The 25,792-nt window shown below is 42.0% G+C and overlaps 1 protein-coding gene across 17 annotated transcripts in view; it reads right to left on the bottom strand.

Annotated features, from left to right (window-relative positions):
- Positions 1–25,792, bottom strand: part of L3MBTL3 (L3MBTL histone methyl-lysine binding protein 3) — a 166,683-nt gene that overhangs the window by 7,240 nt on the left and 133,651 nt on the right. For all 17 annotated transcript variants that reach the window (XR_010599636.1, XR_010599637.1, XR_010599638.1 and 14 more), the window contains 2 exons: positions 19,670–19,834; positions 5,950–6,041 (listed from right to left, as the gene is read on the bottom strand). Coding sequence is in view for 14 of the 17 variants with exons in the window: in XM_005280241.3 (XP_005280298.2) it covers positions 5,950–6,041; positions 19,670–19,834 (257 nt within the window). In the remaining 3 variants the exon portion in view is untranslated. The remainder of the gene's footprint in view (positions 1–5,949; positions 6,042–19,669; positions 19,835–25,792) is intronic.

Raw genomic sequence — 25,792 nt, 5'->3', positions numbered from 1 at the left:
GTCACGATAAAACATCCTCATCATTATTGACACATGTACTTCCACACAAAAAATGGTTCTGCTTTACCTGTACTGGTGTAAAGTACTGCAATTTCCCTAGGGTGGACACATTTATATAGCATAAAAATGCTCTGTACTGATATAACTACTCCTGTTCGGGAAGGGGGAACAAACCATACTGCTATACAACACCTTTATACCGATATAACTGCATCCACACTAGGGTTGCATCAGTATAACTATTTTGATTAAAAAAAAATCGTACCCCTAACCGAAATAATTATGCTGGTGCAAAATCTGCATGTATAGACCAGGCCTTAGTTACTCCAGTTTTATGGTGGTGTAATTTCGTTAAAATCAGATCTGCACTGGTAAATCAGGCCTATTATTTCCATGACACACCATATTTATGTCTAAGAAAATATTTTCAGCTATTCTCAGTGTTTTTCACAGAAAAATAAATATCTGCAATGGCCCTGCAGTTCTGCTTTTTAGTTATATACTTCATTTGGAAAATGTGTTTAATTCCTCCATTTGGAGGTTTGTTTTTCACGTCCATTTTCCTTTTTCCATTAAACATCCATAACTCAAACCAGGACAGTTCAGTACTTGGCTCCCTCAAAGGCAACCCAGCTTTGAGGCTAGCCAGTGCTGTGCAATCTGGAGAAGTATAGCGATTATTAATGTGTGTCTGAAGCGGGGGTGGGAGGAGAGAGTGGAGAGCAGGCCTCAAATGATGGTATTCTCAAACTGAACACAACACACAAGTGTTCATTTCAAGCAGGTCTGCATTCTACTTGGAAGCACAGAAGGAACAAACTTGTTAAAATCTCAGGCACCAAACACTTCCCAATTGCTGAGTGAAACTAATCTAGAATTATTTTTTGAATGAAGGTAGCACACAGTGAAATGTAGCTCCACCCCGCATCTCTAAACACTGTTTTGTAATCACTTGTGTCTCTACCACTCTGCATACTATTCCCCCTTACACTGTGCAATCTTTCATTGTCTCTCCAGCCTATTTTCACCTTTCCTGACTGATATTTCTATTATTCATTGTCTTTATACTATTCTCTATCAGCGCATGCTCCAAAACTAAGACTTGTTCCAAAATTCAAAAGCTGAGGTCCCAGTACCACCACCTGTTCTGAACCAGAGAGAGAGGGAGAGAGAGAGATCAACATTGATAGTTAAGGTTGCCTAAAACTTCCTATTAAAAGCCTGTTTTCAGTAGCTTATAACTGTCAAACTTTAACTGTTCCAGTTGAATTTTTTCCATGCTGAATGTCTGCAGTTTCAGAAAGTTTCAGCAAAAACAGTTCAGCTGTTTCTAAAACAGAGGATGGGGGGGGGGGGGGGGGGGGAGGTAGTTTTGCTAACGCTAATTCCCCCTCCCCCTGCAACTATTCTTCACAGCATTCTAGTGCCTCCACGCTTTGGAGCTGGAACCTGAGATTTGGTAGGGGGACAGTGCTAAAGTTAGGTGCCTTTTGCTGTCTCCATGAAAATACACCCCCATTTTACAGAGTTGTAAGACTCTGAAAATTGCCATTTGCCCAAGCTCAGTAAAGCCTGTAGATGCTTGCTGCCAAAATCTCCAAACATTTCCTCTATACTGAGCAGAAGAACTGACTAAAAATTTTCTATCAACTGTTCCTGACAGAAAATTGGGTTTTCAACACAATTAATTTTTTCGGGGGGAAATGCCTGTTTTCCATGCATTTTTTCTTTTGTGTGTTGAAAAAGTGAAAAGTGAAAACTAATTATTCATTTTAAAATGCTGACACTGTGCCTCATGAGAGCTGCAATTCAGGTGCTTCCTGTTCCTACTCTCTATGGGCTGGACTCCCCCGCTGGACTTCATTTCCCTGGATGTACTACAGCTATGTGACTACCACGATGCATTGTCTCTCCTAACCCAGAAGCTGGGATCTGCTTAATTCTGACACAGCCTAACATGTGAAAGGCTGACATTGCAACCTTAAGGTTTTTAATGTAGTTTTATGTGTTTGTATGTATGTGTGTACACATGTATTATAGCTCTTTACAAATCCTTAGAGAACTAGATCCTTTCCCTGCAAAGTTTATAGTTGAATACAGGCAGGGGAAAAATAATGCATGTAAAAAGTTCGTTTTGTTACAGGTTGAGTTTTACTGGGAGTGGCCAACAGGTTTGCTGCTGTTTTATTTCTCTTATATTCAAACTCTCTTATCGATGTTTGAATTTAAGCTGTACCTCACACACCACAGACACTGAAGATGGCCTGATTGCTAGAGCCTTTTTCTCCGAATCCCTTGGCATATAAACTAAACTAGCTTGGATTCCCCTTGCACTCAGACTCTGTGAGCCACACGTAGAGGTGACACTAAGTGTAAATTACATCCTAGTCAGTGTAAATCCAGGTAAGGTAGAATTTGTCTACGCAATGTTGGAACCAACCTAACTGAAGGTGTGAATTGCAACCAATGTAATTATTTTGGTTCCATTTACCATGAAGAGAAGCTCTAAAGCTAAGGGAGTCTAAAATGCTGTAACACGCACTTTGAGGGTGTAGACTCCAACATACATTCCCTCTCGTGTTCCTTAGGCAGACTCACCTCTGAATTATGCCCAGTGTCTCTAGCTGTCTGTAATCTAGTGGTCAATAAGACATCTATCTTGAGCCCTGTATCCACAGTATACACAGTCTTCTTTTATGCAGTATTTTTACTAGATTTTCATTTAAGTTGATAAGAAATATTATGACAAACTTGCCTTGTAAGAGAATTGTTCAAAGCTTACAAATTTGGGGAAAAGGAAGATTCAGTCACAAACTCTTGCCAGGTGATTTGGTAACCAGTCCCCCAACTGAGTGACTAAGAAGCATCAAAAGTAGGATGAGAGAGATGACAGCCTACACTTCTGTCCCCTCCATTCCCTGGATGCAAGCTGGATTCCAGTTCTTGTTTCTCAGCCCGCTGGTAGCTAGCTCCATGGAACAGTGCAGGGAGCATGTGCTGCAATCAAATTAACTGCCTCTAGTGGGGAAAGCTGGAGAAAAGAGGCTGCTATAGGCAGGTGTCATCATGGCAGAGTAGAGAAAGTAAACAACACACTGGGTGCCTGGCTGCAGCAAAATGGTGAATTCCACAGCAGCTTGGGAAAATGCCAAACGACACAGCCAGAGAATTGCAGAGTCCACTGGGCTCTGGTTGAGATGAATGGTGTAACACCTCTCAGAGCTATTGTTTCAGGATTTCTGCAGAAGCAGGCAGATGGCATTCGATCAGTTTACACTCTGGTTCTCTCTACAACCATGAGGGTTCGAAACATAATTTTTGTTAATAAAAAAAAAAATCAGATTCTGGAGCACAATTCCATGGGGCTCTAGTTTTGTTATTATAGGTTGAGATTTCAGCTTCTATGTCAGCACAAATTCAGATACCCCTGTTACTCCATCATGAAGTGTCGTTATAATACTCAGATACCTACTCCCTATCTGAGCATTTTTTTAGTAAATCATGCCACAACATTATACAAATAAAAGAAGAAGGTGAAGAAGAATAGATTAAGTAATTAAATATAGATGTTAAGTAATAGTGTCCTCACTTTACAAATCTAATTCTGCAGAATCCTCTATAGAAAATTCAGACCCTATCAAGCTCCTTTGGATCACTTTGTTGAAAATAACCAAGGACTCAGAAAAAGATCAGTACTATGGGTTCTGTCTTGTGCTCTGCCAATTAGTCTAGCAATAATTAATTACCAAACCACCTTTATATAAGATCTTGATTTGGGATTTAAGCATTAATTAGCTCAGTGCTGATAATGCAAATACATTATGCGCAAGATTCTCATTACTGCTCCAGCGCCTTCACACCACTCTAAAATCCCTAGCTCTGGCCGTGGGAGGATTCCTCCACACAGGCATTATGGCAGGACTCCAATTGCAAGCCCTGGGGCAGGAGGCATGCCACTGGATACAAAAGGGGCATGCATGTCAGAAGAAGGGTTTCAGCATCAGCACTGTAGAGATTCTGGGCAGTATTGCAGCCCAGAGGGGAACCCTGTGGGGCTGCTGTAATTTAGATACATCCATAGGGCTGTCTACATTAATGCATGGGCCCTGGACTAGTCCACAGTCAGTGGAGTGCAAAAGTGGCTTAATGCTAGGGTGACCAGATGTCCCGATTTTATAGGGACAGTCCCAATATTTGGAGCTTTTTCTTATATAGGCACCTATTACCCCCCACCCCCATCCTGATTTTTCACACTTGCTATCTGGTTATCCTACTTAATGCCAACTTGGCTCCTCCACCCCTAGGCTGCGAGTTCTTTACTGCTCCTTTAAGAGCGCAACACAGAATCTCACACTATGAAAATATTTCAGAAATCAATTTTTTTTTTTTAAAGAGTATCAGTTTTTTATGATGGAGCAGACATGGTCTTTATTTCTTTAAGCTGACTGAAAAGACACCCTTTCATTTTACAAGGCTGACCCTTGCTAATTCACACTAACTGCCTCTTTCCACATGATATTTGAGAGCGAGCAGTTTAGACAGCAAACAGTGACTAAAGTTGTGGTGCGGTGTGAAAGAGACTGTAGTTCTGCAGATGTGTGTCTTCCACAGGCACCAACTTTCCAAAGTGCCGGGGGGTGCTTGACTCCTGGCTCTGCCCAGGCCCCGCCCCCACTCCACCCCTTCCCCCAAAGCCCCACCTCTGTCCCGCCTCTTTCCGCCCCACCTCTTTCTGCTCAGTTCCGCCCCTTCCCCTGAGTGCGCGCTGCATCCTCGCTCTTCCCCACTCCGCATCAGAGCCTCCTGCCAGCCGTGAAACAGTTGATCCCGGTGGGCGGGAGGCACAAGGAGTGGGAGGCGCTGATCTGTGGAGCCCGCTGGCAGGCAGGAGGCGCTTGGGGGAACTGATATGGGGGCTGCCAGTGGGTACTTAGCACCAACCATTTTTTCCCCATGGGTGCTCCAGCCCCAAAGCTCCCACAGGGTTAGCACTTACCTTGTTTTGGCCTGTAATCTGTTTACAATTGCAACTGTGTAATCCAGAGTAAATCTATTGAAGTCAATGGCTTTACTCTATATTTATGTTAATTTAACATTTAGGCCCTCAACAGATAGGATGGGCCTGACTCTTCTCTGACTTCTACCAATGTAAATCAGCAGTAACTTTACTGAAGTAAATGGAATTGTACCAGTGTAAAGCTGGTGCAAGGTCAGACTTGATGGAAGGGATGTATAATAACTGAGGCGGTGTCCAAAGGAATATTGCCTTATTTCATGTACACTCTCTGAACAATGAGGACAGAAATAAAAAATGAACAGCTGCCTCATTCATGGTGCACTGTCCAACCTACCAATTGGATGAGGTATGAAATAATGTTAAGGAATCATGAAAGAAAGGACTATGACTGGAATTTTCAAAGGGGCATAACTGGATTTGGGGCCCAACTTCAATTGAAAGCAAATGGGAATTAGGTGCCCATTTCCTTTTCTTAGGTCCCTTTGCTGCTGTGTGGGCAACCTTAACTTTGGCAAACCCTGATTCTGAAGTGCTTCACTTTGCATCCTTAATATTCTTTCAGTATAGTTTTTTGGTGGAGTAGATATATTTTAAATTTATGCAACTCAGCATGGGCAATCAGCTATTTGCAAACTCAGCGGAAAAAAATAATCTTAAAATGAGACTTTGTATGCCAGTATTCAATTCAGAGCTCATTTTTACAGCTGTGATAAAGTGCTAGGCACAATCTTCTCTGACCACAAGATGACAAAAAACACAGGCGTCAAATATGCTGCTGGTATAAAAGGGCACAACTCACTTGAAGTCAATGGAATTGTGCCTCCTTATTTCAACAGTGAATTTGGCCTATAAACTGAATCACAAAGTAGTAGCACACTTTGGCTTTTATATTGCAGATCTTAGTGCCAGACATAAAACTACTGCTAAGTTACCTCTAGTTTCGTTTAAGGTTGACAGCTCATTTTCTGTCTCCTCTTCTTCACACTCTTCCTTCTTAGCAGAGTCCTTAGCTTGCTGCCCTCCTCTGAGGAAAACAAGGTGTTCAGTTTTTATTAACTTACATTAAACCTTTTAAATGTGACAAATGCCATTATTAACTTTATTACAGTCCATGTTACTTACACGAATAACACTATACTATAACCATAAAATGCACCAAAAGGTTTTAAAGAGTCTATACTCCCATTGATGCAGATGTGTAATAGTCCCTACTGGCCAAACTCTGAAATGGAGGCTCAAAAAGGATGTAAATAAAACTCTCATATGCAAGTTTGTTGTGTTCAAAGCTATAAATCTGATCTGAGATTCCACAATGCAAAACATTCAAATTAAGATAGGTACATAGGATTGGCAGGCAATTCAATTATTAAGTAGGTGTTGCATCACCTCGAACACAAAAGAAAGTTGCTCAATGACAAACAGATCCTTTGTCTTATCACAGGCCTTGTCTACATAATAAATGCTTTGGTGGTATACCTTCATTGGTTTAGCTATATTGGCAGAATCCCCTAGTGTAAATGCAGCTTATGCTAACAAAAGGAGTTTTTCTGTTGGCATAACAATTCAACCTCCTTGAATGGCGCTAAATATGCTGACAGAAGTACCCTTTTATTGGCATAGCTGTGTATAGATTGGGGGTTTTGCCAGCAGACCTATACTGCCTAGGGGGTGTGGTTTCCCCCTCTGCCCCCTGCCCCTGACTGACATAACTATGCTGACAAAACTTTGTAGTGTATACTTGGTCTCAGAAGCTATTTTTAAAATACATATAAATATTTTGGTCTTAAAGTAGACTTCAGGCAGATGGGCACAACTTCACTGACATCAGCAGTGTTGCACTTGATACACTGAAAAAAATGGTACAAGTGAACTTAGCAGACTAGAAAAATCTATGCCTTATGCTATATTAGAGTACAAAATAACTAGGGGCATTACAGCTAAGCGCAATGCAAATATGTACAGCAAGAATTCCATGCTTTGGCACAAATGTAAAGAGTTGCTGTAGATTTCAAGCTTTTATTTATGTATATAAAAATTAGGTTTCTAACTCTGTGTGCAGAGAATGCCTTATGAATATAAACTGCTGCAGTACACGGACTGTACACACAAAATGAAAGCTCTGAGAAACACATGACTTCCCCATTTATCTCAATGGTTGTTAACACTCGAACCTCATAGTGACAAAGTACATGCCGACTTTTAACTATTTATCAGAAAGCTATTCTAGTAGAAATATCCATATAGTGGGCTTTATCCAGTTAGGTTAAATGCATTACAATTAAAGAATCTCAGACTTATTTTGCAAACTGGCTCTATTTAATCCTCAAATTTGAGTGTTCATGTTTCTTAATTGTAAATATTTTCATAGCTGAGTACTTATTATGTTAGGTTTCCTTCGCAGCTGTGAAAGTGCTATAAATCTACCTTAAAATTATAATTGCCCAATTTCCTAAAATATGCTTTTGGGTCCAATCCTGCCAACACATTTATCTATCTTCAGTTTTAATCTCTTGATCATTCCATATGAACACTGCAGTTTTCCCACACATTAAAGTTCAGAAAATACTTTGTAAACCAAAATTTTCTAGTATAAGTAATTGTTTGTACACGGGATACCTAGGATCGTAACTGAAGGAAATGGAAGTCAGCTTTATGAGTACCAGTTGAAGATAGTATTGAGTCCGTATCTGAGGACTAAGTAAAGAACCCTTCTTATATAAATTTGTGGATAGAGTTCCTCAAAAAATACCTCAGTCAAGAAAAGGACTACCTGGAACATGAAGCCATGAAGAGATATAGAGAGAAAATTCTATACGGACAAGGATTGAGTCAAACATAATTAAATCCACAGGGGCTCAACTGCAAAATTGAACACATATCTGCATATGTACTTGAATGCACATTAACCAGAATTACTAGCTATTTGCAATTACTCGACACTTACAATTACTGGCCAGATGAATGCATAATACCACTTTGCATGCAAAAGTATTATTAAGTAAACGCACTGTTACAAGCATACACTTATGCAAACAATCATGTTTTAAAAACATTTTAAAAAATTGAGTGCTGAAACTAAAAATCCCACAGTTCTGATGCACATGGGCTATTCCCCTCCTGTCTGTAGTTTCCGGAGGTGGTTCAAAGCTGCAGCACAGCTTGTGCTAGCCATGCCCCACCCCATCCTGCCTGCCGCCAGACGATTCATTCCAAAGCTGTAAAACAAACTCTTACAAAATTATTAGTAACAATAACTTCAGTGCCAACTAACTATGAACAGTAGGCCACTGCCTATATGGTAACCATCCAAATAAAATGCTGACCCTTGGCTCTGAAGCCATCCAAGGTGGCTGGAATTGTGGGAGATGCTGCTAGCAGAAAGAATATTATAAATTTTCCATTTGGCAGCCTAGCATCTCCCACAATTCTGACATGTATGAGAAGTAGTGATCAATGAACAGGAGTAGGGAAGGATAGAAAAATGAACATAAGAAATAGGAAAGACCTACCCTTTTGTAATTGCTCATATGGCAAGACTATGTGTGGACCATCAACTGCAGTACCTTCCTGCTAAAGGAGACCTCTGCAGAGACAAAGTCCACTTCATAGTATCTGATAGAGGTGTTAATCGATGCCCACGTGGCTGCCCTGCAGACCTCTGTGGTGGAAGTGCATGCTTTTTCAGTCCATGAGGTTGCCATGGATCCTGGGCAGAATGAAGAAAGTCAGAGACTCAAAGGCTGGTTACAGGCTTTCAACACCAGTGGTAGGTCCCACTTCGGGAAGATCGGTCTGACTGCTGGTATGGCCAATCTGATTGCTTTGAGAAATCTGAGGGTTTCGCCAAGGAGCCTGAGGGTCCTGTGAGTAGTACACTACTTAGGGCTGATACCAGGTGTGCTATGGTGCGGTCGTGAAGGCCCTTATCCACACTTTCCTGAATTAAATCTGGAGTGGCTGGAATCTCATTGTCCCTTGGATATTCATTGCACTCTTGGCACCATGAACTGAGCTTGGTCCACACAGAGGAGTAGTTTTTAGTGTGGAAACTCTTGGGTAAGAGCAGAGTCTTGATCACTTTGGAAGACAGCTGCACTCAGCCTAATGCTTCCTTTTCAATAGCCAGGCTGTCAGCTGAAGATTATCTGGGGTCTGGATGGAGGAATGGGCTATGGAAAAAAAGATGTCAGGTCTCAATGGAAGATGAAACGGTGTTTCAGATTTCAATTCTATCAGATTGGAGAACCAGGATGCTCAGTATAGACTTAACACTATCACTCTTGCTGCTTCTCAATTTATCTTTTGGATCACCATTCCTAGGAGAGAGAAGGGCAAGAAATGTGTATAGTAGGTTTTGCTGCCATCTGTCAACACAGCATCTGACTCCATTGACTTGGGGTCTGCTTCTCAAGTGAAGAATTGTGGCTGTTATTCATTCTTGCATTTGGCAAACAGGCTGACTGAGGAGAGACCACATGTCTGCAAAATCAGAGTGAAGACTTCCTGGTTCACGTATCACTCTGAGTAGTTGACTTTGTACCTGCTTTTGGTTCTGCTCCCCTTTTACATGTATTGTCTTTAGTTAAGGGAGAGTCTTGTCTGCCCATTCCATGGTCTCCATCACTTCTTGTTCACCCTTGGTTGTGAACGACGGTCATGTTGTCTGGCTGACAAACCAAGACATGGTTGCCCTCTAGGTAACTCTAAAATCTCAACAGAGCTTGTTTGGCAACTGTGGTTCCTATCCACAGAGTTACAGATATCCTACATTGTTCTAGGTCCCAGAAGTGCCCCTCCTTCCCAAACTGGCATCTATTGAGAACCTGCAGGCCTCGAAGGCATATGGGAAGACCCTTCTGGATGGTCCCTGGGACTGTCCATCATCTTAGGTGATCCAGTCTCTAGATTTGCATGTATACAGAGGAATGGTCCCATACTCTCAGAAGAAAGGCCTGGAGACACTTGGCATGTGACTTCATCTATGGGGAGACCCATATGTGCGAGACCAGCAGATCCAGTGGCTAGAGACACTGAGCTATGAATGGCCTCATGCATTTGTCCAGCATGAATATCAGATCTTCTATAATCTGTCTACTGTCTTTCTCCGCTCCAACTCTGTTTATCGAGAGAACTAGGAAGCTTTTCCTGGTGTCATTGCCAAGCCATGTGCTTGGGGGGGCTATCCAGAGTCCTGTGAGCTCTGCTTTGCTGCACCTACTTAAGTCTCTGGGTGGGGAGGGTGGATCAAAAGGCAGAATCTTTGTCATGCTGAGATTTCCTTGGAAGCTTCTGCTCCAGATTCTCCCCACCCCGACAGGGTCACAGTCTCTTCTTGGATACTACTGGTGTTGGTAGCAACCAATGGATTGCTGTGCTGGCTTTGACCCCAAAGGTTGAGGCTTCTCTGCAGCATCAGCTACTAATTTCTCTACCATTTCCCTCAACAGTTCCTCGCCTGTAAGTCTGGAAGCACAAGATATCCATTAGGATGAGTGATTACTATTCATTGGCGTAACATATCATCCTTGTAGCCACCAAGTTAGAATCCATTGCTTATCACAAATCACATCAAGAGTTTGACCAAGATAGGACCAGAGATGTCTTACTTCAAGAAAGGATCATACTCCTAGAAGATGAGCCGCTTGTAGGCTTTCCTTACTAAATATTAAGAAAACCCTTTGGTCTGAACAGTTATAGCTGAGGCTGCAGAATGTGCCACTCTTGTGGTCTTTGGGATCTTTTGGAAGGAAGTCCCCTTCTGAAGCTGTGACTAGGTCTTTCACTGGTGCAGCTACTGCTCCTCCAACCGTAGGCTCCTCAATATTTTTTTTATTTACATATATAAACAAATATCTTAGTTTAACTTTTGGTTTAATCAGGTGTCCTCGTTGGATCTTATGATGCCCTCAAAGGAGGCAACAATGGGAAGACATATCATCATAATGCTTGACAAGAAAGATGCTTCACTAATATTTAATAAGTTCCTTGCATGCCAATGACTGACATCCTGTCTTAGAAAAGTTCGATAAGTTTTTTGCATGTGTGCTACTTCATCCCCTGGCTGTTTATGGGGGGGAGGCAGTACATTGTTGATTCTAGTCTGGGAACCACACCAGAGAAGAGAGTTACTGGAACACATCTCAGTTGTGAAAATAGATTGTCAGCTGTCCCTGGGAGCCTGAAAGGCTGCCTGCTTACTTCGCCAGGCTGGCTAGCACCCAAGTAAGTGCTGTAGGAGCAACCTAGTACCACCTGGAGCTTTACTCAAGAAATCAGGGTAATTCTGAACATGGGAAGGGAATTCTCACTTACCTCTCTGTAATCCCATGAAGGTGCAGCTTTGTGGGGAGTGGAATCCTCACGCGCCTCTGGTCTGCTGCAGGCTAGCTGAAGTGCTCCAGGCTCTAATATAGAGTCAGTCTGTGGAGCAGGGGAGGGGTAGACAGGGAGACCCTTTCCTGCCTTTCAGAGTCTGAGCTCCCTTCCCTGACAGAGCAAGGGTTTATGTCTCAGGATCAGAAGGCACAATTCCCACTCTGTTGCTGCCTCAAAGCTTAGTCCCTTTCCCTGGTGGAGTGAGGGTTCTTGGGCTGAAAGCCAGACAGGCACAATTTCTCTTAGTTTACAGCTTGAGGCAGGGTTGCACAGGAGTCTCTGCATGCCCAAACATACTGCAGAGTTGGGGGGCGAGAGAGGATAAGTGTGGTACAGAGCACTGTGAAAGAGACTCTGTGAAGGCGCTAAACCACAGCAATCAGTCCCTTGGGGGGGGGGGGGGGAGGCAAAGGAGAAGGGGGTTAACCCCTAATTTTCACCCCACTTGTTTATTAAGATTAATTTAACAACAGTACTCACTGCCTTGTGAAGGACACATTTGCTTTTGCCTTTTTGGGACCCAGAGTCTCCGGGTTTTGCAGGACTTACCTCAGAGTATCATGAAAACCCCCTGATTCATGGTGCAAAGAAGGGGAGCCATGTAGGAGCCCTGCTTCTCTCCCCAGGGATGCTAGGATCCACTTTAGGACTTGTGGGGGGACCCATAGCCCAGGAAGGGTCTTAGCTTTGCAATCTCTTGTTACCCCAGGACTTATCCCCTGGCTCTACTGGATAAAACCCTCCTACTTCTCAGAGCCTCTCCCTGTTCTGCTCTCTCTCTCCTGGTCAGGTTTTTCTGCAGTGGAGTTGTCATAGAAATTTCTGTCCGTTCCAGCTGAGGAATAAGGAGAGACGGACACAACTAGCCAAGCAAGGAGCCCCGGGAGGGGCGATCCATTTATTTCAATTGCAATTGGGTTCAAGCTCATAAGTCAGCAAGAACAAAGAAAACACTTACACCAAAGCATTATATGCAGTTGCTTATGATAATCTATCGCTCTATGATTGGCCAAAATTTGCCATCATTACCATACATAATTAGCAAGCTACATGCATCTGCCCCTCTTATGACCCCTTATTGTTCATCTATTTGCCCCCTCCTCCTTGCTTATTTTGCAAACTAAGTGGTTAGCTATCTACAGGACGCAGGCACAGAAAGGTCCATTGTCTCCAGGTTTGGAGTTTGGCTACATTTCCTCTTGAAGGAACTTCCTGACTACCTATAGCTGACTCTGCATTTTGTCCTTCTTCTTTCTCCCATGTGTACGTGACAAATTTGCCCCCTGGCAGTTAAGTAGAATAATTTTATATCAAAGTCGAGGCTACTTGGGGTGACAGCGGCCCCAACATGCCTGTCTGACTCAGAGCTGTATACCTTAGGATAGGCAGGATTGGCTAGCTGGGTACAGGCTGGGCATGTTTTACCTTCTGCCAGCCTTGAGAAAGCTGGCTCACATGCAGTGCACCCTTTTGGAGTTTGCCCAGTGCTTGTACAGCTGCTCTGCCATGCCTGAAAGGGGGGCAGAGGAGCTTGGTGGGGAAGCGTGGTGAGGACAGAAACTGCAACAGAGTCTCCAGGAGCTGTGACCATTGTGTGGCTCAGATCCTGGACCAGGAGGAGGAAAGGAGGCTTGAACATAAACACACTTTAACTGCCCCCAAAACACCTACAAATTACAAACAGAAAAAGACAGGAGCAGAGCAAACCACCACTTGACTACTGCCACCGAGGCAGAAGATTTGGTAGGAGGCAGGAAAGGGGAGCATGTCTACCACAGGCTATGTTGCAGCTTTGCACAGCCTCCAGAAACTGCAGACAGGAGGGAAATAAGTCCATTCCTATCAGAATCGTGGGAGATGCTGGGCTGCAGAATAGATCCTGCTCTGGATATGCTAGATTACAGAAAAGGTGTGGATAGATGGCCAAATGCAAATGATCATCAAAACTGTGATGAGCTGAATGGTTCACTCAGACACATGCTGTGGAATTGCCAGATAGTTCAAAGTGTCTGGCAACAGGTTATTACCCAGTTTAATTTGATTTCCTTGATACAATGAAGAGACAACGGATTTATCCAATGTAGTCACAACTTCATTAATTCACAAAAAATAACATCCTAGAAAAATGGAAGGCAAAAGAACAAGCCGAACTTGCTCTTCACTACAACAAGCCGACTGATCTATCTTGAGAGAGTCTCTGTGTAAAGTCACAGTTTTGTCCCTTTGAAGAAACATGGTCTGCTTTGCTAGAATTATATGATTAAAATCATGTCTGAGAACTATACCTACATATTAGCACAGGTCATTCAGGATTGAACATGGAGCTATTTTCTGTTCTGCCCCTCTTTTTTTTTTTGTCTTGTTCTTACTACTTAAATTCATTTGCTACGTAAATTCACTTGAGTCTGTTATTTATCTATAGCATGGGAATTATTTTCTCTAAAAACTGCATGATGCCAATAAAATATATATATTTCAATATCACCTTAATAAAAATGCACATGAAAAAAACAACTGATTGAAGGATGTTGGAGGAATGCATTATTGGAGGAATCTGAAAGGTTGTTCCAAGGGGAAAAAGTTGAAGATTTTAAAGGTGCAAATAACAATGTTCTAACGAACATTTAAAAAAAATATATGCATGTCTAGGAGGAAGGGAAAGAGAGAAAGTCTGAAAATTTCTAATGGAAACAGGCTGGAAAAATCTGAGCACTAGGTGATCTTAGGTGCAAGATCTGGAAAGAGGTTTGAAAAATCTTACGGGAAGAATTTTGGGAAAAAATAGACTGATCTATGTGAAATAACAGTCAATTTTATTTATTTAAAATAAATTAACTATAAAATAAACGTGTTAAACAATTTATTCATGTTTTAATAGGCTCTGACTGAATTTAATTCTACAAGCTCCAATTTTCTTTTTACCAAGATTCTCCTAAAATGTCCATAGAATCTGTGTGGAGAAGGACATTCTACAGACTTTTGGTTAATTTCTGACCACAGTTATATCAGGGGAGGAGAGGGATGTTTCAATTTTGCCTGAAGCATAAAGTTTAAACTACTATTGAAAGTGGAATATTGAATTAGATGGCCAAATTGGTCTGTTCAAGCATGGCAATTTTAATATCCCTATCTAGTCATTTAATAATATTGTGTAAATATTCTTTCTTCCTGTGAAAGAAAAATAGGGAGAGATTAAGGAATCCAACATAACATGGCATTCCTTCCTCCCCGTCCTATATTTTAAAAAAATATATGTAGGGCTGTCAAACAATTAAAAAATTAATAACAATCAAGAGATTAAAAAAAATCATGATTAATCAGCTTTAATCACATTGTTAAACAATAACAGAATACCATTTAAATATTTTTGGATATTTTCCACATTTTCAAATATATTGATTTCAATTACAACACAGAATACAAAGTGTACAGTGCTCACTTGATAGTATTTTTTATTACAAATATTTGCACTGTAAAAAAGATAAAAGAAATAGTATATTTCAATTCACCTCAGACAAGTACTGCAGTGCATCATCTCTTTATTGTGAAAGTGCAATTTATAAATGGAGATTTTTTTTGTTTTTGTTACATAAATGCATTAAAAAACAAAACAATGTAAAACTTCAGAGTCTACAAGTCCACTCAGTCCTACTTCTTGTTCAGCCAATCGCTAAGACAAACAAGTTTGTTTACATTTACGGGAGATAATTCTGCCCGCTTCTTATTTACAATGTCACTTGAAAGTGAGAATGGGCGTTCACATGGCACTATTGTAACTGGCGTTGCAAGGTATTTACATGCCAGATATGCTCAACATTTGTATGCTCTTTCATGCTTCAACCACCATTCCCGAGAACATGCTTCCATGCTGATGACTGACTCTGCTCGATAATGATCCAAAGCAGTGCAGACTGACGCATGTTCATTTTCATTATTTGAGTCAGATGCCATGATTTTCTTTTTTGGTGGTTCGGGTTCTGTAGTTTCTGAATCACAGTGCTGCTCTTTTAAGACTTCTGACAGCATGTTCCACACCTCATCCCTTTCAGATTTGGGAAGGCACTTCAGATTCTTGAACCTTGGGTTGAGTGCTGTAGTTATCTTTAGAAATATCATCTTGGTACCTTCTTTGCATTTTGTCAAAACTGCAATGAAAGTGTTCTTAAATTGAACATGTGCTGGGTCATCACCCGAGAGTGCCATAACATGAAATATATGGCAGAATGGGGTAAAACCACGAAGCAGGAGACATACAATTCTCCCCAAGGAGTTCAGTCACAAAAAAAAAAGTGTGTTAATGAAATTAACAAGCGTCATCAGCATGGAAGCATGTCCTCTAGAATGGTGGCTGAAACACGAAGGGACATACAAATGTTTAGCATGTCTGGCATGTTAATACCTTGCAACGCCGGCTACAAAAGTGCCATGCGAACACCCGTTCTCACTTTCAGGTGACATTGTAAATAAGAAGCTGGCAGAAGTATCTCCCGTAAATGTAAACAAACTTGTTTGTCTTAGCGATTGGCTGAACAAGAAGTAGGACTGTGTGGACTTATAGGCTCTAAAGTTTTACATTGTTTTGAGTGCAGTTACATAACAAAAACATCTCCATTTGTAAGTTGCACTTTCACGATAGAGATTGCACTACAGTACTTGTCTGAGGTGAACTGAAAAATACTGTTTCTTTTATCTTTTTTACAGTGCAAATATTTGTAATAAAAATAATACTATCAAGTGAGCACTGTACACTTTGTATTCTGTGTTGTAACTGAAATCAATATATTTACAAACATAGAAAAACATCCACAATATTTATAATAAATTTAAATTGGTATTCTATTATTGTTTAACAGTGTGATTAAAACTGCAATTAATCGTGATTAATTTTTTTAATCAAGTTAATTTTATTTGAGTTAATTGCTTGAGTTAACTGTGTTTGAGAGCCCTAATTATATGTTCCATGAACAGATTCTGTCCAATCAGCTGTAGCTAGATCGTAAACAGTGACTGTTAGTCATCCGACCAAACATGTAAAAGAGAGAATTAGGGTCTAGCATGCTAATTAATGCTTTAAATAAGTAGTTACTAGTGTAATTTTTATACCCTTATCTATTCCTACCAAGAGTTGTGATAACATTTAATAAATAATATAACAACAATAACAATATAATATAATATGTAACAGGATGCCAGAGAGCTTGGAAACCTCCTCAGCTTTGTGCTAAACTATTTTGAGCTTTACACATTCCTTTAACAGGTATCTTGATAAAAATCTATTGTATACTCAGAGTTAGGGCACAATGGCCCCCTTTTCTCTATTAAACTGAAAGATAATCCTGTGGCATTCAGTGGGGACTCAGCACATTTGAAAATCAGGCCACTAATTTAAGAACCTATGTATGAATTGAGAAGACTAAATCTAGACTCCTACTTCTGAAGATCTTGGCCTTGACTATTCTGTTTGAGGCAATTATCTTTTACCCCTGTACATGACTGTATCTTTCTAATAGGTTAAGAGTGAGCTTTTCTTTTTTTGCAATCGATTAGTGTTACTGTATCATGCTCATTAAGGGCTTGATCCAACTCCCACTGAACTCAAAGTCTCTCCATTGATTTCTATGAGACTTGCATCAGGCTATAATTGCTCATTATAAAATTAAAAAAACACCTTTATGTATTGTCAATATTGTAATTGCTGCCTACATTTTATAAGGAAAATCTTTAATGACCTGCAAGTATAACCAGATACTTAATTTATGTTTTATTATTCTACTAGCTAAAAATAGCTGGGATCAATTTTTTTCTTATCTCAATTTTTATACTCTGTATGTTTCAAGATGAATGAGTTATGATATACTTTTCCACTTATTAAAAAAGAGAATTTGAATGTGCTGTCCATACACACACACACACACACACACACATATATATTATATTCCATTTTCTGTTGGCATTTACTGTTGATCAAAACAAGAGGCCCTATGGTAATTTTTCTTTGCTTTGTCCTGTATTTCACCAACACAATTTCAGTTTAAACAGAAAGTGTTAAAGGTACTCTTTTAGGCAGCAGTGTTTATTGTGAAGAATCATATTTGGGATTATAAAAAAATCTTGACTATTGCTGATAAAAGCATTACTTCATTTTTTCTATTACTTTCTATGGAAAATCTACAGTATCTATTTTCAGGAAATGGATTAACTTTCTATTGACTCCAGTAATCTAAACTTTGCATGGAAGTTTAAAGATTAAATGCCTAGTGCCTGCAATAAAGTTGACTATTTCCATTACAAGTTCATTTCCTTTAAAAATATTCTCCCCATAAAGTAATTTTGTTTTCTGATTTCCCAGACTGGAAATGTGTCAGTTTCTTGAACCAATAGAGTTATCTGAGGTACCATAAATATGCAGTCTTGTAGCCATGTTGGTCCCAGGATATTAGCGAGACAAGGCGGGTGAGGTAATACTTTTATTAGACCAGCTTACACAGACCTTTTCTTCAGGTCTGGGAAACTAAGCCTTTGTCTACACTAGCCCTTTTGTCAGTAAAACTTTTGCCGTTCGGGTTATGAAAAAATACACCCCTGACCGACATAAGTTGCACCAACAAAAGTGCCAGTGTGGACAGCTATGTCCACAGACAGAAATGCTCTCCCACCAACATAGCTACCACTGCTTGTTTGGGGTGGTTTAATTATGCCGGCAGGAAAGTTCTCTCTCGCTGGCATAGAGCGGCTACAAGGGAGACCTTACAGCGGCGCAGCTGCAGCAGTACAGCTAACTCCGTGCCAGTCCAGTTTTCCTGGGGGAGGTGGAAGAGTCACCCCGAGACCTTGAGCGGTCTCGATTGGTCTTATACGATCTTTTCCTCGGCAGTTGACAGGGAACGGCTCCTCTGCTTCTTCAGAGAGGTGCCTGCTCTGGAATGTGAAGTGGATGCACACTTAGAACCCCATGATAGTCTCCAACCTAACGAGCGCCTCAGTACCGAAGCAGGGGACCACAGTTGAGAATTTCTCCACTACATGAAGAACAGTGTTTAAAACCCTATGAGGGCATCACCAAGAAAATCTAAATTATCATAACTAATGCTAATCTAACACTAAGGGTTCTACTAACTATTTACAACAAGAGAAAACTAAACTAGTTGAGAAGTTGTGAGGTTAAGACCACACAGAACTCTGATTCCAGCCATGGCTGATGCAAAGGAACTGAGGGAGGTTTGGGGCAGTGCCGCCTCTTATAGCCAGAGGAGAGGCTACAGCCACGTGGTGCTAGTGCTGCCCCTCTACAAGTACTGGTAGACAAATTTAAACTGGGTGCGCACACACCTAAGTGGAATGCATGGCTGTGTCTATTCGAAGTTTTCAATTACTGCTATGTTCTTTTTTTTATTTGTAAACATCTATATCAAAAAGTAGATTTGCAGATACTTTAATTAAGAAAGAAATCACTGAGTAGATCCAAGTTTCAGGGGATTGAATTGCTTCTTAATTAAGCAGTAAGCTTCAATAATCTAAACATTACTTTGAGATATCAACTCTATTTGATTAACATTCCTAGGCAGAGAACTGTATCTCAACTAATTTGCTATTATCACCACTTATAATGTGGGTGTTATGAATGTTTGAGATAACATGAAGATGCATAGAATTAAGCAAGGCTGTCTCATTCTAGTGTAGGATAATAGCCACCAAAATAAGGCTTCAAATTTGCAATGAGTTTAACGTGAGTAGATTGCTTTACTCACATGAAGCCCCACTGAAGTCACTGAAATATATACATTTTGATTTCACATATATTGACAATAACAACTTTTCTATAACACTAGTCAAAGTGGCTACTTTTAAAAACTAGCTTTAAATTTGTTTTAAAATTTAGATTGTTTTAAAAACTAGCTTAAATGCACCTTGCTCCTTTCAGCCCAAACAATTAATACAAAACCTCAGTTAGTTAAATAAGCACTTTTCATTCATGTGATTTATTTTTAAGGAGAACGCAAGGAAATTCCTTACCTCTAAAAAGTCAATAATTTCCCTGTTCAGGAATATATGTAGCCCCTCATTTTCCCTATGGTTTGCATTATTCACTGGCTGTATACATTATGACACACTATTATTCTAGTCTTTAATTTAGAGACAACTGCATGGCTTCCTCGTGCCTCCCCACGCCTTCCTGGGAATTTCACTAATAAATCATACTGTATTTATGTAACAAGCTGCATTTCACATGTAGTCTCCAAACAATCTGTATTTCAAAGATAGTTGAAAGACACATACCTAGAAGGTTTCTTGTCTTTGGCATCACATAATAGAAGCTCTTTGCAAGGAGATTTATTTTCTGTATCTTCCTGCTTTGTCGTCTCTGACACAGATTTCCCAGATGATCGATTATGAGCTGAAGATTTTGAGCCAGTGTGACCAGGGCTAGGACATTTTCTGTCACTATTAAAACAAATTGATAGTTTTGAAATCTGAGCTGTCAGTTTATTTTCTACGTGGTTGAAGATTCATTGCTGTAATTAAAGAAATACCGATACAGCAAGAAATCATATATTTAAAGAAAAATAAAATGTCCTTCCCTGCTACTAACAAAACTTTACAAACTGACAAAACTGGAGCTCCAGCTCCAGCTGCAACTTCAAAGCACTAGGTATACAGCTATTTTTAGAGCACTAGCACCAGCCCTCCTAGCTCAAGGCTGTCGACCTGGGCTTGGAGGCTCACTGCCACTTGCTCCAAAATGCGGTGTAAATTTATCCGTATTGTCACAGGTAAAACTCCAACTGACTTCAGTGGGAGTAGAGTTCGCCCAACACTGAGTGCTTTTGAAAAGCCTACCAGTATAATATGAATACAAAAGAATTTTAAAATTTCTTTTCACAGTTTTTGCTTTAAAAAAAAAAATGTATGCATTCTTGTGTCTTGGACAATCAAAATAGATTAGGACCTGATACTATTCCCATTGAAGTGAAGTTACGGTAGGCACCAATGGAACTAGTCAGTTTGTAGTCAATTTCACTTTCTAGTTCTAATACATTAGCACAATCCTACAATTTGGGGATAATTTAACCAGACAGTGAACTTTTAATAGTTGAACACCCTCTTTGTTTTTAACTTAAAGTGGGGCTTCTCCATGAAAACAGCATTTAAAATACTACATATTCAAAATTCAAAGGCATTATAAGTGAAAACGGAGTGAAATTCTGAAGTGCAAAAAGGTCACCATTAGCACATTTCACTCAAATATAGCCCTTAGAAATATTGCAAACCCCTCCCCACACCAGGTGTTTGCAATTGATTTTGGTGTAAAAGCCTGAAACTGTTGAAAATAAACATATAAGGAGCCCCTTGCCACCGCAACCATTTTCTCCCCAGTGCTTCTAATACAAAACAGTTACTAACCTGTCCAAAACTGTTGCTCTTTGAGAGGTCTTGCTCATGTCCATTCCACGTTAGGTGTGCGTGCGCAGTGTGCACCGGCGCCAGAGATTTCTGCCTCAGTGATATCAGTCAGACCAGCTCTAGCGACCTCTGGTGCCCCGCGCTCAAGCGCTGGTATAAGGAACCGGACGGCCCCACATCCTCTCAGTTCCTTTTTGGTAGCTAACTTTGACAAAGGGGCAGGAGGGTGGATCGTGGAATGGACATGAGCAACACATCTCGAAGAACAACAGTTATGGAAAGGTTAGTAACTCTCTTTTCTTCTTCGAGTGCTTCCTCATGTCCATTCCATGTTATGTGACTCCCCAGGGGTACCCGAGGAGGTGGGCTCAGAGTTCAGGACACTTGGGCTAGGGCTACACTACAGGAAAGGGGGAGGGCAGTTGACCTAAGATATGCAACTTCAGCTACGTGAATAGCGTAGCTGAAATGGCGTATTTTAGGTCGACTTACCTGGCTGTGAGGACGGCGGCGAGTCGACCGCTGCTGCGCCGCCGTCAACTCCACTTCCGCCTCTTGCCGCGGTGGATTTCCGGAGTCGACGAAAGAGCCATCGGGGATCGATTTTATCGCGTCTTCAATAGACGCGATAAGTTGATCCCCAATAGATCGATTGCTACCCGCCGATTCGGCGGGTAGTGAAGACGTGCCCTTGGATTGCAACACTACGCTCCCAAACTTGGCATTATCTCTTGCCTGCTGGGTGATAGTGTACTGGGAAGAGAAGGTATTTAACAATGACCAGGTCACTGCTCTGCAGATGTCTTGGACTGGGACCTTGGCCAGAAACGCCGCTAACGAAGCCTAAGCTCTTCTTGAATGAGCAGTCAAGATGGCAGGAGGTGGGACGCCTGCCTGCTCATAGCACATACAAATGCAGGAAGTGATCCAGGATGAAATTCTCTGAGCTAAAAGCAATAGGCCTTTCATCCTGTCTACTACTACCACAAAGAGGAGCATGGATTTATGGAATGGCTTGGTCCTCTCAATGTAGAAGGCCAGGGAGTGTCTAACATCCAGCGTGCCCGGAAAATATTCTGATTATTATGAAACTGCGAGACCATATTTGGGAGGAATGCTGGGTGGGGGTGCAGTTGAACCATGTCCTTATAGAACACTGTATATGCGGGTTCCAATGTAAGGGCCCTGATTTCTGAGACCCTCCTGGCCAATTGCTACCAGGAAGGCAACCTTCCAGGAGAGATACGACTGAGGGCACAACGCCAGCAGCTCAAAGGGAGGACCCGTGAGTCTTACCAGGACTAGGTTTAGGTGGGATAGGATTGCAAATTTGAGGGTAAAGTTGCTTAATTCTTTGAGGAAGCAGATGGACATTTTGTGTGAGAAGACAAACCTACCGTCCACTGGAGGGCGGAGATAGCCACCAGATGCACATTGAGAGATGAAAGAGCAAGGCCCTGTTGTTTCAGATGGAGCAAGTATTCCAGCACGAACTGGAAGGGTTACTGAATTGATGAGAATCCTCACTGGGAAGACCACACTGAGAAATGCTTCCACTTGGCTAGATAAGTCACTCTAGTAGACAGTTTCCTACTACCTAGCAAGACCTGACGGACTTGTTCTGAAGAGGCCTGCTCTGCCGGGATCGACTATGGAGCTTCAACGTGGTCAGGTAGAGGATCCTGAGGTTCAAATAGAATAAACGTGTGATCTTGCGAGATCAAGTCCAGGAGGGTTGGGAGAGGCAGCAGGGGTGCTACTGACAGATCCTGCAGCATGCCAAAGCAGTGTTGTCATGGCCATGCTGGGGCTATAAGGATGACCCTTGCTTTGTCTCGCTGACTTTCAGAAGGACCTTGTGCACCAGAAGAATGCGAGAAAACACACAGAACAGGAGTTCTGTCTGTGCAAGTAGGAAGGCATCCGAGAGAGCCAGGGCTGTGACTGTGCAGTGAGCAAAACTGATGGCATTTCCTGTTCTGTTTGGTTGCGAACAGGTCTACAGGGGAGATCCCCACCTCTGGAAGATGGATCCTGTCTCCTCTGAGTGAAGGGATTACTCATGGTGAGAAAAGAAAAAGACCTGCTGAGGTGATCTGCCAGAGCGTTCCAGGCTCCCAGAAGATGGGAAGCTTCGAGGTGGACGGAGTGTTTCATACAAAAGTCCCACAGGTGAATGGCCTCTTGATACAGGGTAGACGAACACACTCTTTCCTGTCTGTTGATGTAAAACATGGCTGCCATGTTGTCCGTAAGCACTCATACAATTTAGTCCGTAATCTGGGGTAGGAACACTTGGCAAATTAAGCAGACTGCTCTGAGCTCGCTGACGTTTAAGTGCAAGGAGAGCTCTTCCTGGGACCACAGGTCCTGAGGTGAGCCCCCCCAACCTAGTTTGGATGCATCTGAAATTAGGGATATGGAAGGTCGGGGGGTAACAAAGTTAACGCCTGCACATACTGAATGGGGATCTCTCCACCAGTCGAGAGAGATGAGGACAGGATGGGGACTGTAAGCACCTATTCCAGGTTTGGTGAGTACACATAAGCCAGCCAAACTTGAAGGGGTCTGAGGTGTAGTCTTGTGTGTTGTACCACGTAAATGCACACAGCCATGTGACCCAAAAGTTTGAGGCAAAAATGGACTGTCGTGACCAGGTTGGCCTTGGATATCAAAGCCGACATTGTTTGGAACCAAGACTCTGGGAGGAAGGCTCTGGGCCAGGTAGAATCGAGCACCATTCCAATAACCTCTATCCGCTGGAGGGAACGAGAGTCAACTTTTGCTCATTTATCAATAGGCCCAGGGCACGGAAGGTGGCTTGGACCAGGCTGATGCTGGCTTTCACCTGAGCCTCAGACCAGCCCTTGATCACCGCCAGTCATCAAGGTAATGATAGACTTGAATGGTGTGCCTTCTGAGGAAGACTGCCATCACCGGCATGTGTTTTTTGAAAACCCGAGGGGCTGCCGACAGGCCACAGGGCAAGATGGTGAACTGGCAATGAGTTGGTTTACAATAAATCTGAGGACTCTTCTGTGGCCCCGGAAGATGGGAGATATGGAAATAGGCATCTTTCGAGTCGAGGCATACCAGTCTCCTGGAACCAGGGAGGGAATAATGGAGACCAGGGAGACCATGTGGAATCTCAGTTTCCTGCGATAACTGTTGAGACAACGCATGTCTAGGATCGGTCGAAGCCTCCACCCCCCTTGGCTTTATAATAGCGAGTGTAAATCCCTTTCCCTCTCAAATTCTGAGGCAGGAATAGGACTAGAACCTCCTAGACTAGAAGTTGTTCATAAGAGGGATGGAAGGGAGGGGTGGAAGAAATCTGAAGGGTGTAACCTTCTTCCACCATACTCAATACTCAGTGGTCCGAGATGATGAGGGACCATGACAGGCTGAAGTGGGAGAGTTGATCTGAAAACAAAAAGGCGGCAAGATCCGGTAAGGGAACTGATGTAACACCCTCGGGTGCCCCTTCAAAAGTTGTTTGGGGCCTCCCAGGTATCTGTGAATCTGGTAGTGAGGATGAGGTGGAGGGGGGCAGCTGTCTGTGCTCGTAACCCCTGCTCCGTTTTGAAACGGGTCCTGGCGAGGCACCAGAGCCGAGAAGCGGGTTGGCTGTTGAGGTCTGAAATGATTCTTTGAAGGTGCTGGGGAGTAGAGGTCCAGGCAGCTGAGGATAGGCCTGGAATCTTTCCGACCGTGGAGTTTTGAGTCTGTCTGCTCAGAGAAGAGGGACGTTCCCTCGAAGCAGTGGTTCCCAAACTTTAACAACCAGTGAACCCCTTTCACTAAAATGTCAAGTCTCACGAACCCCCTCCTAAAAATGAATATTTCCAGGGATTTTCTACTTTACCTGAGTATAAATTATAAAAAGAAGTGATCTTGGAAATATAAAATGTGTTTTTATGACATGCTTATTACACACTATTATTATTTATTATTTATCATTACAGTATTTTTATTACATTATGAAAACAGCAACACTCTTCCAAGATCTCACTTTTGTAGCTTGTATCACTTTGAATAAGCCTGTTATAAGACAAGGCTCCTATGTTTCATCGAGGAATATCAGATGTGAAACAGCATAAAGTTATTTAAGAAGCCAACTCAAAGAGTTCCTCCTACACAAGCATTCAGGTCTTGAGCAGTCCAGGCAAACAACGCATGTTACAACAAAGCTCAAACTAGTTCTTCATAATAATTTTAAAAACAATACTAGCTGCTTATTTATTTTAAAAACAGCAAAAAATATCCACCTCCCTTTCCATTTCTTATAAGGAGTTTTGAAGTTTAAATCTCCTCAGTGTGATAGATATGCTTGCTTTGATCTGCTTAGTTCTTGGAAGTCCAGAGGCTCCGGGCTGCTTGCCCCGTGTTTCCCGGGGTCCCTATGGACAGCTCTGTCCGCCATTAGGGACTTTTTTCCCAAGAACCCCCTGTAACACTTCGTGAATCCCCAGGGATTCATGAATCCCAATTTGGGAACCACTGCCTCAAAGGAAAAATCTTGGATGGACTGCTCAAGTGGAAGCCCCAAGATTGGAGCCAGAGCACCTCCTCATGACCTCAGCCGAAGCCATTGTTCTGGCTGCCAGATCAGCAGGCCCTGGCTATGGTCTTCCATTCCTCCATCATAGCGGAGAACTTTTGCCTGAAGTCCTGTGGCAATGAGTCCTTAAACTTTGCCATCGAGTCCCAAATGTTATAATCATACTTCCCAAGCAAGCCCTGCTGGTTGGAGATGCAAACCTGTAATCCATGCATAGAATAAATCTTTCTACCGAACAGCTTTTTAAAGTCCTTTTGCTTGCGGGTCGTGCCTAGCTGCCCTTGTCTGGCTCTCTCATTGGCTACTGTGACCGCAAGGGACCCAGGAGGAGGGTGGGAATTCAGGTATTCATATCCCTTGGCAGGAATGTAGTACCTTTTCCCTGCTCTCTTTGAGGTGGGAGGCAGAGAGGATGGGGACTGCCATAGGGACCTGAC

The sequence above is a fragment of the Chrysemys picta genome, chromosome 3, assembly GCF_011386835.1.
Source record: "Chrysemys picta bellii isolate R12L10 chromosome 3, ASM1138683v2, whole genome shotgun sequence".
Classification (NCBI taxonomy): Eukaryota; Metazoa; Chordata; order Testudines; family Emydidae; genus Chrysemys; species Chrysemys picta.
This window is presented reverse-complemented; position numbering and strand designations above follow the sequence as displayed.